Source organism: Trachypithecus francoisi, unplaced genomic scaffold (assembly GCF_009764315.1).
Source record: "Trachypithecus francoisi isolate TF-2019V2 unplaced genomic scaffold, Tfra_2.0 Lachesis_group21, whole genome shotgun sequence".
NCBI lineage: Eukaryota > Metazoa > Chordata > Mammalia > Primates > Cercopithecidae > Trachypithecus > Trachypithecus francoisi.
In genome coordinates, this window is record NW_022681467.1 from 46,449,976 (window position 1) to 46,462,110 (window position 12,135).

Below are 12,135 nucleotides of genomic sequence, written 5' to 3' on the forward strand. Positions count from 1 at the left end.
GAGACTGGCCGGGCCAACATGTTGAATCCCCATCTCTACTAAAAATACAAAAATTGGCTGGGCTTGGTGTTGCTTGTTCCTGTAATCCCAGTTACTCGGGAGGCTGAGGCAGGAGAATTGCTTGAACCTGGGAGATGGAGGTTGCAGTGAGCCGAGATTGTGCCACTGCACTCCAGCCTGGGCGGCAGAGTGAGTCTCTGTCTCAAAAAAAAAAAAAAGAAGAAGAAGAAGAAAAGAAAAAGAAATCCCTCCCATACCCTCCCCAGTGTCTTCTCCCCTGCCTAAAGTAACCACTTTTGGAACATGGGGTGCATCGTTCCCATGCACAGCTTTGTACTTTTGCTCCATCTGTCGGTGTCCATAAACAATCTATAGTGTGGTTCTGCATGTTTTAAAAACTGTGCTAATGGCACAGTGCCCTACAGAGCCTTCTGCAACACAGCTTTCCTTCCTTAGCTTTATGTTTCTGAGATTTATCCACCAGGATAAGTTTGCTGTGCTCAGGTCAATTTGGTGATCTGAGGCCAGTCCTGAACTCTTTGTGGGAGATGCCCAGCCAGCAGGCAAGGGCGAAGAGGGTCTAAGACCGGCTCCCAGGGGATGGCGAGGAGGGCTCAGAGCATCAGGGAAATCATGACAATGACGAATGGCCAAGTGTGGGCTCAGTGAGTTCCTATAAAACCCTTAAGCACTTGGGGCCCAAGTCTTTGCCATGAATTTTCCAGAAAATGACTGGCCTGAAGGCCTGGATATTTGGATAGGGAGAAATTAGCAGTGGGCAGATTTGGAAGTGGGAATTGTGATGTACTACACAAAAGGCAGATCAAATACGTGTTGTTTAGGCCCCTACCTAGGGTGGCCAACTACAATATAAATTCAGACTTAATGGAGAGGAAGGTGTGGGACGCCCTGTATATTTATTTGCACCCTTGATACCAGCCCCCTCTTTTTTTTGAAAAAAACAAAAGACAGGGTTTCACTGTGTCACGCAGGCTGGAGTGCAGTGGTGCGATCATAGCTCGCTGTATCCAAGAACTCCTGGCCTCAAACAATCCTCCTGCATCTGCCTCCCCAGTAGTTAGGACTACAGTTGTGCACCACCACACCCTGTAATTTTAAGTATTTTTTCTTTTTCCTTTTTTTTTTTTTTTTAAGGCGATTTAACATTTAAAGAAAAGTCAGCAGGCCGGGGCTGGTGGCTCACGCCTGTAATCCCAGCACTTTGGGAGGCTGAGGCGGGTGGCTCACGTGAGGTCAGGAGTTCGAGACCAGCCTGGCCAACATGGCGAAACCCCTTATCTACTAAAAAATACACAAATTAGCCGGGCATGGTGACCGGGGCCTGTAATCCCAGCTACTCGGGAGGCTGAGGGAGGGGGAGAATTGCTTGAACCCAGGAGGTGGAGGTTGTGGTGAGCCAAAATCGCGCACTCCAGCCTGGGCGACAGAGCGAGTCTGTCTCAAAAAAAAAAAAAAATTAATTAAAAATAAAAAAGTCATCAAACGAAAAATTTAAACTTCAGCCCTTTCTTATACCTATTTGCCTTTTAGTACTTTCTTCATTAGCACTGCTGGGGTGGGGGATGGGGCGCGCCTCGCTCTCTTCAGCCCCAGGGCTGTAAAGGGTCTATCTAGGCCAGCCTCCGAGAGCGTGGAGGGAGTGGGGGGCAGCTGTCAAATTTAGTGCGCTCAATAGTTTCCTGGTGAAGCTTATTTTAAAAGCTGCACCGAAGAGGAAGACGAGGACCGTCACACTCGGCCTTCCCTCAACTCCAGGACCCTCCGCCCGATGCAAACTAGATGCTTTAGCAGGACGGGAACGGGAGGGGAGCAGGCGGCTTTGGGCTTCCTCTAAGATAGCGCCTCTCTAACCCGGACGCCCGTTAGAATCACCCGCGGAGCTTTAGAAACTACCGATGCCTAAGCCCCACTCCGAAGGATTCCGATTTAATCGGCCTGGTGAGAGGCCTGGCTTCCGGGCTTTTAAAAGCTCCCCGGGGATTCTATTGTACAGCGGGGGCCGGGAGCCCGTACTCTACCGGGATTCCGATGAGGAGGGGTGGCTTGCCCCAGTAGCTCTCAAATTTAGCTTTCGGTCAACAATCTGGTTGGAACCACCTACAAAACATCAAAAGATCCTGATACCTGGGTCCCAACCCAGATACGGTGTGGTCCGGACTTGGGAAATTCTAAAAGAGCTCCAGGTGACTGCCATCTGCAAGCGAGTTTGTAAAGCGCTGGTGCCCAGGTGCTGCGGGGGCGGGCGCAGCGCGCGCCGCTCGCCACTGGGTGGCGCTGCCCGCTCGGCCCGGCGCTCCTGGAGCTGAGAGCCGCGACCGCCGGGAGCGCACCTGCCCCGCCTCCGCCAGGCGGGCCGCGGAGCATGCAGCGGACCGGGGGCGGGGCTCGGAGGCCCGGGCGCAACCACGGGCTCCCAGGCAGCCTCCGCCAACTGGACCCCACCGCCCTCCTGATGCTGCTCGTGAACGCCGACCGGCCGGAGCCCGTGCGCAGCGGAGCGCGCGAGCTCGCGCTCTTCCTGACCCCCGAGCCTGGGGCCGAGGTAGGGACGGGGCTGCGGAGTTGGAGGAGAGGGTTCTCGCGGTTGGGAGTCCGGGCTCCGGATCTCGGCTTCCCCGGAGCATCCTCTCGCTCCCGGAATGGGGGGCCCGGGGATTCCCCCCTTTCTGAACGGTGGCTGCGGGGCGCCACCCAGAGATGCGCAGCGGGTCGCCCCTGCTCCCTGCTCCGGGCGACACTGGGCCCCGGAGGCCCAGGCTCGCTTTCCCTCCCCACCCAGGTACCCCAGCATCCGCCGGGTCCCGAGGCGCCGCCCTTTGCCAGGCCGGCCCTGGGAGAGGCGGACCCCGGGACCGCCCCTGCCCCGGCTACCTCCGAGCGCGGTGCCCCGGCCGAGCGGCGCCGCAGGCTGCGGCTGTGCGGGGAGTCCTGAGGCCGCGCTGCGCTGCCGCAGCTCGGAGCAAAAACACCACGCCTCTATCTGCGCTTTCTATTTTAAAAGCACCAAGTGAAAAGCAGATCTAAAACGAGACCCTCTACCTTCCGGCTGGAGGCATCTGTCGACGGTGCTGTGAAAAAGTTATTTACCCGAGTTCACTAGGAGTTATTTACGGCCAGAAATTCAACCCATTCTCTTTTTAAACCACACAAGCAGTACAGGAGTATTTAAAATAAAGGCTGTGCACCCCTTTCTCTTTTCTCTCCCATCCCAATTCTAGTTTTCTTAGAAAACCAGCATTAACAGTTTGGTATAAATCATTCCGGACACTTAAAATGCATTTACAAATGTAGATATCGGTATATCTGTATCTGTCTAGGCAGAGCATTGGCTCGCGCCAGTGGTACCAGCATTCTAGGAGGCTGAGGAAGGAGGACTGCTTGGGATGGGGATGGGGGACGGGGAAGACGGAGGCTGCAGTGCGGCTTGATCATGCCACTGCACTCCAGCCTGGGCGACAGAATGAGACATGTAAAAAAAAAAAAAAAATCTATTTCGCCAGGCATGGTGGCTCACGCCTGTAATCCCAGCACTATTGGGAGGCCGAGGCGGGTGGATCACCTGAGGTCTGGAGTTCGAGACCCGTCTGACCAACATGGCGAAATCCCGTCTCTCCTAAAAATACAAAAATTAGCCGGGCGTGTAATCCCAGCTACTTGGGAGGCTGAGGCAGGAGAATCGCTTGAACCTGGGAGGTGGAGGTTGCAGTGAGCTGAGATCAGCCATTGCACTCCAGCCTGGGCAACAAGAGCAAAACTCCCTCTCAAAAAAAAATAAAAATAAAAATATCTTTCCATATATATAATATATATATTTTTTCTATATATATTCTTCCTGTATATATGTATATATTAAAGACATTTTTAATTCCTAGTGAACTCGGTATTCTTTACATATTATATATATATATATATTTTTTTTTTCTTTTCTCTTTTTATTTTTCTCCATATATAGGCTGGCGTGCAGTGACACAATCTCGGCTCACTGCAACCTCCGCCTCCCAAGTTCAAGTGATTCTCCTGCCTCAGCCTCCAGAGTAGCTGGGACTACAGGCATATGCCACCATACGCATCTACTTTTTGTATTTTTAGTAGAGACAGGGTTTCACCATGTTGGCCAGGATGGTATCTATCTCTTGACCTTACGATCCGCCTGCCTCAGCCTCCCAAAGTGCTGGAATGACAGGTGTGAGCCACCATGCCCGGCCATCTCCACATATTTTTTTTTTGAGACGGAGTCTCGCTCTGTCGCCCAGGCTGGAGTGCAGTGGCCGGATCTCAGGTCACTGCAAGCTCCACCTCCCGGGTTTACGCCATTCTCCTGCCTCAGCCTCCCAAGTAGCTGGGACTACAGGCGCCCGCCACCTCGCCCGGCTAGTTTTTTGTATTTTTTTAGTAGAGACTGGGTTTCACCGTGTTAGCCAGGATGGTCTTGATCTCCTGACCTCGTGATCCGCCCGTCTCGGCCTCCCAAAGTGCTGGGATTACAGGCTTGAGCCACCGCGCCGGGCCCATCTCCACGTATTTTTAAAATATTTTTTGAACAGAAGTTTTTCGTTTTTTAGGTTTTTTTTTTTTTTTTTTTGAGACAGGGTTTCATTTTGTCACTCAGGCTGGAGTGCAGTGACACAATCGTAGCTCAATGCAGCCTCAACCTTCTGGGCTCAAGTGATCCTCCCACCTCAGCCTCCCACATAGCCAGGACCACAGGTGTGTACCACCATGTCAGGTTAACTTTTAAAACAAAGTTCTTTTATGGAGACAAGATCTCACTATGTTGCCCAGGTCTTGAACTCCTGGGTCCAAGAGATCCTCTGGCCTCAGCCTCCCAAAGTGCTGGGATTATAAGCGTGTGACACCATGCCTGGCCCATCCATCTACATTCGTTTTAAATGAAACCTCACATGCTGCTGTAATACTGTCCTGCAACTTGCTTTTCTTTACTCAAAATAGCATGGGCAAATGGGTGGGGACTACTAATGGGAAGGTATGGAGCTTCGTTTTGGTGTGGTGACCATGTTCTGGATGTTAGATAGTTGTGATGGTTGCACAAATTTGTGAATATACTGAAAACTGCTGAATTGTACACGTTAAAAGAGTGAATTTTGTGGTTTGTGAATTATATCTCAATTTTAAAAATAGCATGGAGGCAGGGCACAGTGGCTTATGCCTGTAATTCCAGCGACTTGGGAAGCTGAAGTGGGAGGATCACTTGAGACCAGGAATTCAAGACCAGTCTGGGCAATGCAGGGAAACCCCTGTCTCTACAAAAATGTTAAAAGATAAAAAAAAATAAAAATTAAAATTAAAAATAACATGAGCATGTATCCATAAACACTGTCCAACAGAAATATAATTGGAGCTACAAATGTGAGCCACCTATGCAATTTTTTTTTTTTGAGACAGAGTTTCGCTCTTGTTGCCCAGGCTGGAGTGCAATGGTACGATCTAGGCTCAACGCAACCTCTGCCTCCCAGGTTCAAGTGATTCTCCTGTCTCAGCCTCCTGAGAAGCTGGGATTAGAGGCATGCACTACCATGCCCAGCTAATTTTTGTATTTTTAGTAGAGACAGGGTTTCTCCATGTTGGTCAAGCTGATCTCGAACTCCTGGCCTCAGGTGATTTGCCCGCCTCGGCCTCCCGAAGTGCTGGGATTACAGGTGTGAGCAACTGTGCCTGGCCACCTATGCAAGTTTTAGTGTTCCAGGAGCTACATGAAAAACAGGTAGCCAGGCACCTATGGCTCACGTCTGTAATTCCAGCATTTTCGGAGGCCAGCGCAGGCAGATCACTTGAGGCCAGGAATTTGAGACCAGCCTGGCCAACACAGTGGAACTCAGTCTCTACTAAAAATACAAAAAATTAGCCAGATGTGGTGGCATATACCTGTAATCCCAGCTACTTGGGAGGCTGAGTCACGAGAACTGCTTGAACCTGGGAGGCGGAGGTTGCAGTGAGCCGAGATCATGCCACTGCACTCCAGCCTGGGCGATAGAGTGAGACTGTCTCAAAAAAAAAAAAAAAAAAAAGTGCCAGGCACGGTGGCTCACACCTGTAATCCCACCACCTTGGGAGGCCAAGACGGGTGGATTACCTGAGGTCAGGAATTTGAGACCAGCCTGACCAACATGGAGAAACCCCGTCTCTACTAAAAATATAAAATTAGCTGGGTATGGTGGCACATGCCCGTAATCCCAGCTACTTGGGAGGCTGAATCATGAGAATCGCTTGAACCTGGGAGGCGGAGGTTGCAGTGGGCCGAGATTGTGCCATTACACTCAAGCCTGAGCGACAAGAGGGAAACTCCATCTCAAAAAAAAACAAAACAAAACAACAACAAAAGCCAAAAGAGTAACAAGAAAAGAAGCAGGTGAAAGTAATTTTAATATATTTAAAATAACAGTATATCTGGGCCAGGTGCAGTGGCTCACACTTGTAGTCGCAGCACTTTGGGAGGCCAAGACTGGAAGATCCCTTGAGCCCAAGGAGTTTGAGACCAGCCTGGGCAACATAGTGAGGGCCCCGTTTCTAGTTAATAAAAAAATAAAAATATATCCAGGCCGGGCGCAGTGGCTCACGCCTGTAATCCCAGCACTTTGGGAGGCCGAGGCAGGTGGATCACGAGGTTAGGAGATCGAGACCATCCTGGCTAACATGGTGAAACCCTGTCTCTACTAAGAATACAAAAAATTAGCCGGGTGTGGTGGCGGGCACCTGTAGTCCCAGCTACTTGGGAGGCTGAGGCACGAGAATGGCGTGAACCCGGGAAGTGGAGCTTGCAGTGAGCCAAGATCGTGCCACTGCACTCCAGCCTGGGCGACAGAGCAAGACTCCGTCTCAAAAAAATATCTCTCTCTCTCTCTCTCTCTCTCTCCAAAATGTTTCTTTTTTTTTTTTTTTTTTTTTTTTTTTTTTCTTTTTTGAGACGGAGTCTCACTCTGTCGCCGGGGCTGGAGTACAGTGGCCGGATCTCAGCTCACTGCAAGCTCCGCCTCCCGGGTTCACGCCATTCTCCTGCCTCAGCCTCCCCAGTAGCTGGGACTACAGGCGCCCGCCACCTCGCCCGGCTAGTTTTTTGTATTTTTTAGTAGAGACGGGGTTTCACAGTGTTCGCCAGGATGGTCTCGATCTTCTGACCTCGTGATCCGCCCGTCTCGGCCTCCCAAAGTGCTGGGATTACAGGCTTGAGCCACCGCGCCCGGCCTCTCCAAAATGTTTCAACATGTGATCAACAGTAAAAAGTAAATGAAATTTTACATTCTGTTCCTTGTCCTGAGTTTTCAAAATCAGGGTTTTGATACTGAACTTTCAGTCCATCTCAGCTTGGACTGACCACATTTGAAGTGTTCAGTAGTCCCGTGAGACATGTGGCTGCCATGTTGGAGAGCCTAGGTCTCTGTCACCCTCTGGCTTCCTAGTGTCCCACGATGAAACAGTAATTGCTCCCATTCCTGAGCACATCCTGTGTAGCACCAGTTTGCCAAACTCTGTTCATGGCTTATGTCATTGTGTCATGGCAGTGACCCGGTGACTGGGATGGTGTTATGTTGATTTTATAGCTCAGCAAACAGAGGCTCTCACAGCATAAATGACGTTGTGTGGATGGACCGTAATTTATGAATTATTCATAAATGGTTCAGGGCTGCTGCGTTTTGCCCGGCAGGGTCCTGGGGGAGGCTGCACGCTCCCCAAGCATACTTTGGTCTAGTGTCCCAGGGACTCCGGCATAGACATTTAGGTTGTCTGCGACTTTTCACTGCCTTTAGCATCCTGAGTGCATTTCTTATTCCTTCTCTCCCTTACTCTCAGCAGCTTCATGTCATTTTGCCCAGTGGCTAAGCCCCAGCTTCATTTTGTCTCTATTAGGAATAATCTTTAAGAGAAACTGCATGTATTAATTTCATTTTCTCATTCAGGGCTCTGTTTAACTCAGTCACGGGTTTGATTATGCTCATGTGTAAGGGATGTGTAGTAAAGAGCCTCAACTCCCTGTAGCTCCATGCAGCAATAACCCACTTAAAACGCTTGTTGAAGTTTATTTACCAAAAGAAACAGAAACTGCGCCAGAGCACAGTCACGTGCAACCTCCACTTTTAAAGCTTAATTCATCAGCAGATCCTCAGGCTGGAACAGTTTCCAGGTGGGCAGATGAGCAGGAAAAGGGAAACCTGGTTTGCGAACAGGCCTGGACAGCAGCCTCCTCCCACCAGCCTGTCTCCCAGGGGCACTTTTGCCTCGTCCATGGAGCAGTAGAAATCTCAGTCCAGCCAACCCCAGCCTTAGGGGGCCTGGACCTCCCAGTGAAGTGGGGCCTGCTTCATTCAGCACCTTCAACCTCAGTATGTGCCAAGTCTTTCCTGGAGCTGGGGACGCCACAGGCAGTTAGACACACAAAGCCCTTCCCCCGTGGCACTGCCAGACAGAGCACATAACAAGGCCAGATGCAGTGGCTCACGCCTGTAATCCTAGCACTTTGGGAGGCTGAGGTGGGCAGATCCTTTGTGCCAGGAGTTCGAGACCAGCCTGGGCAATATGGCAGAATCCCATCTCTACAAAAATTAACTGGGCGTGGTGGTATGTGCCCGTGGTCGCAGCTACTAGAGAGGCCGAGGTGGGAAGATCACCTGGGTCCTAAGACATGGAGGTTGCAGTGAGCTGAGATCGCATCACTGCACTCCAGCCTGGGCAACAGAGGGAGACCCATCTCAAAAAAGAAAACAAAATGAAACTGTAGCAAGACCTCTAAATTGTAATGAATGCTACAAAGCACACGATGTGGGCGGATGTGTGATAGGGCACCTGTGTGTGCAGAGACTCAGGAGGGTGAACAGAAAGTTATTGTCTGGGTGCAGTCATGGAGGTCTTTCCTGAGGCAGCATTGTCTTACGATGAGCCCTGAGCCTGAACAGGAGTTCGCTGGCTGAGGAGAAAAATATCTCAGGCAGAAAGAACAGTTCTTGCAAAAAGCCCTGGGATGGGATGCAGGGGGTTTTGGGGGGTGGAGAGAAGAGCAGCTGTGGGAGGCAGAGCAGCAGGAGATAGGGCAAGTGAGGGCACACAAGCTCTGCCTGGACTTCACACTGCTTTCCCCAGATGGAGGAGCTGCTGAGGGGCGGTGCCTTGAGCTGAGTTGGCAGGTGAGTTACTATTTCCCGGGCCTCGGGTTTTCTGTTCAACCAGTTCCCTGCCACCCCTCTTTCTGGTTTGAACTTCCCCCCCCCCTTTTTTTTTTATTTTGAGACAGAGTCTTGCTCTTGTCACCCAGGCTGGAGTACAGTGGCGCAATCTCAGCTCACTGCAACCTCCGCCTCCTGGGTTCAAACGATTCTCCTGTGTCAGCCTCCCGAGTAGCTAGGATTACAGGTATGCACCACCACGCCCGGCTAATTTTTGTATTTTTAGTAGAGACAGAGTTACACCATGTTGCCCAGGCTGGTCTGGAACCTCTGACCTCAGGTGATCCACCTGCCTCAGCCTCCCAAAGTGTTAGGATTACAGGCATGAGCCTCCACACCTGGCGAACTTTTGATTTTTCTATAGTCAGAATGAGAGAAAAGAGAAATATTTCTCCAAACTCTGTACCCGGACAAAAGTAGAAAAATGTAAATTAGCCAAAGATGGCCTTCAGTTTCAAAAAAAAAATGTAGGAGAGGAGTTTTCTTTGCATAAGCAAAGAATATTACTTCCAACCTGTAAACATGATGCACCCATGGGAAACTTCCTAACATGTCTCATCCTTGTGTGACCTGCTGGTCCCCTTTGGGCATTCAAGTTTGGGATGCTGGATTAGAAGTCTGTGGTGGGGGGCTGGGCATGGTGGCTCACGCCTGTAATTCTAGCACTTTGGGAGGCCAAGATGGGTGGATCACTTGAAGTCAGGAGTTTGAGACCAGGCTGGCCAACATGGTGAAACTCCGTCTCTACTAAAAATACAAAACTAGTTGTGCGTGGTGGCAGGTGCCTGTAATCCCAGCTATTTGGGTGGCTGAGGCAGGAGAATTGCTTGAACCCGAGAAGTAGAGGTTGCAGTGAAACAAGATTGTGCCCCTGCACTCCAGCCTGGGCAACAAGAGTGAGACTCTGTCCAAAGGAAAAAAAAAAATCTGTTAGGGGGACTCCAGGGTATGGTCCCCTGTCTCAAACATGTAATTCCACTATTTATTCCTTTAATTTTGTTTTGAGATGGGGTCTTGCTATGTTGCCCAGGCTGGTCTTGAATTCCTGGGCTCAAGCAATCTGCCTGCCTCAGCCTCCCAAAGTGCTGGATTACAGGCATGAGCCACCACACCTGGCCAGTTCCTTAAATTGTATGGCAAACCTGCATTGTGCCATTCTGCTGTAGGCACTGGGCGAGACCAGCCAGATAGGCATGGTACCTGGTGTTGCAGGTGGGGAGGAAGATAAGCAGACTAGTGACAAACAGAGTGACTAAATGGTGATAAATGCCATGCAGGAGACACCTGAGGGGTTATAGGGACTGAGGGGAAGGAGGATGGGAAGGACCGGAGGGCAAAGATCTGACAGCAGATGCCCGGCCACAGGGGAAAGATGAGGGACTGGGAGGTACCTGAGTGGAGGGACTTCAGTGACCACAGGGGCGTTGGGGGAGGTAGGGCCACACCAGGGCCTGGGTCTCCAGGGGAGGAGTCTGAATTCTATTCCAGGGTAATGCATAAAGGACAGGTTCTGATTTGTCAACTTGTGCTAGGCGTGATAGCTCATGCCTGTAGTCCCAGCACTTTGGGAGGCTGAGGTAAGAGGATCACTTGAGTACAGAAGTTTGAGGCTACACTCTAGCCTGGGTGACAGAGCAAGACCCTGTCTCAAACATAATAAATGAAAAGATTCATGGCCATGTGGCTGTGGTGCCAGAATGTATTGGGGGACCGCAGCGGCAGCAGGGAGACAAGAGATGGGTGTTGCGACATCCAGGTGGACAAGGACCGGCTGGCCGCCTCCCTGCATCAGAACCTTCTGGGGCATGAGGAGCCAGGGCATGTCCTGGGAGAGGCAGCTTTTCTCAGATGTGCCTGACTTTCTACCCACAAAACCTGCCCAGGAGCGGAAGGAGCCTTCCTCAGGGCTCTGGCAGCCTCTCATCAAAGGACGTGGTCTTGCTTTGCGTGAGGGTGTGCCTAGAGCCTTGGATGAAGGTTTCCCATCTGGCCGACCCTCAGCATCACACAGAAGCCTTAAACACATTAGACCAGGCATGTTGGCCCACGCCTGTAATCCCAGCACTTTGGGAAGCTGAGGCGGGTGGATCACTTGAGGTTAGGAGTTTGAGATCAGCCTGGCCAACATGGTGAATCCTCATCTCTACTAAAAAAAAAAAAAAAAAATTAGGCGTGGTGGTGGGCACCTGTAATCCCAGCTATTTGGGAGGCTGAGGCAGGAGAGTCATTTGAACCTGGGAAGCAGAGTTTGCAGTGAGCCGAGATTGTGCCACTGCACTCCAGCCTGGGCGACAGAGCGACTCTCCATCTCAACAAACAAAACACATTGACTGGCCATGGTGGCTCACACCGCCTGTAATCCCAGCACTTTGGGAGGCTGAGGCAGACAATCACTTGAGGCCAGGTGTTTGAAACCAGCCTGGCCAACATGGCAAAACCCAGTCTCTACAAAAAATACAAAAATTAGCCATGTGTGGGGGTGTGCACCTATAGTCCCAGCTACTCAGGAGGCGGGGGCATGAGAATCTCTCAAACCCAGAATGTGGAGGTTGCAGTGAGCCAAGATCGTGCCACTGCACTCCAGCCTGGGCGACAGAGCAAGACTCTGTCTCAAAAACAAAACAAAACAAAACACGTTCCCAAAGATTGGAAACAGCCCAGTGCCCATCAGTGCGGGCCAGTGCCATAGCATTGCTTCTGATGAGTGGAGCAGTAGCGGCTGTGGCAGGAATCAGCGCTACTTATGCCCATGCACAGCAGTGTTCAGCACAGAGTGCTGAGTGAGAGGTGCAAGGGGCGTGTGTGTGTGCTGCCGTCTTCTGTAAATAAAAACAGAAGGCAAAAAATATGTATTTTCATGCATCTATAAACAGGAGATTCAATTAAATCAGCTTCTCGAGTGGGGTAGGGTATGGGCGTGGTTGAGAGCAGTAATACAGAT

General features: G+C 50.9%; 1 protein-coding gene across 3 annotated transcripts in view; it reads left to right on the forward strand.

Moving 5' to 3' along the window:
- Positions 1-2,289: 2,289 nt before the first annotated feature.
- Positions 2,290-12,135, forward strand: part of BCAS4 (breast carcinoma amplified sequence 4) — an 89,540-nt gene continuing 79,694 nt past the window's right edge. For 2 of the 3 annotated variants that reach the window (XM_033186730.1, XM_033186732.1), the window contains exon 1: positions 2,290-2,563. In XM_033186730.1, the coding sequence (XP_033042621.1) occupies positions 2,384-2,563 (180 nt within the window). In that variant the 5' untranslated portion in view covers positions 2,290-2,383. The remainder of the gene's footprint in view (positions 2,564-12,135) is intronic. The other variant, XM_033186731.1, reaches the window with a different exon arrangement.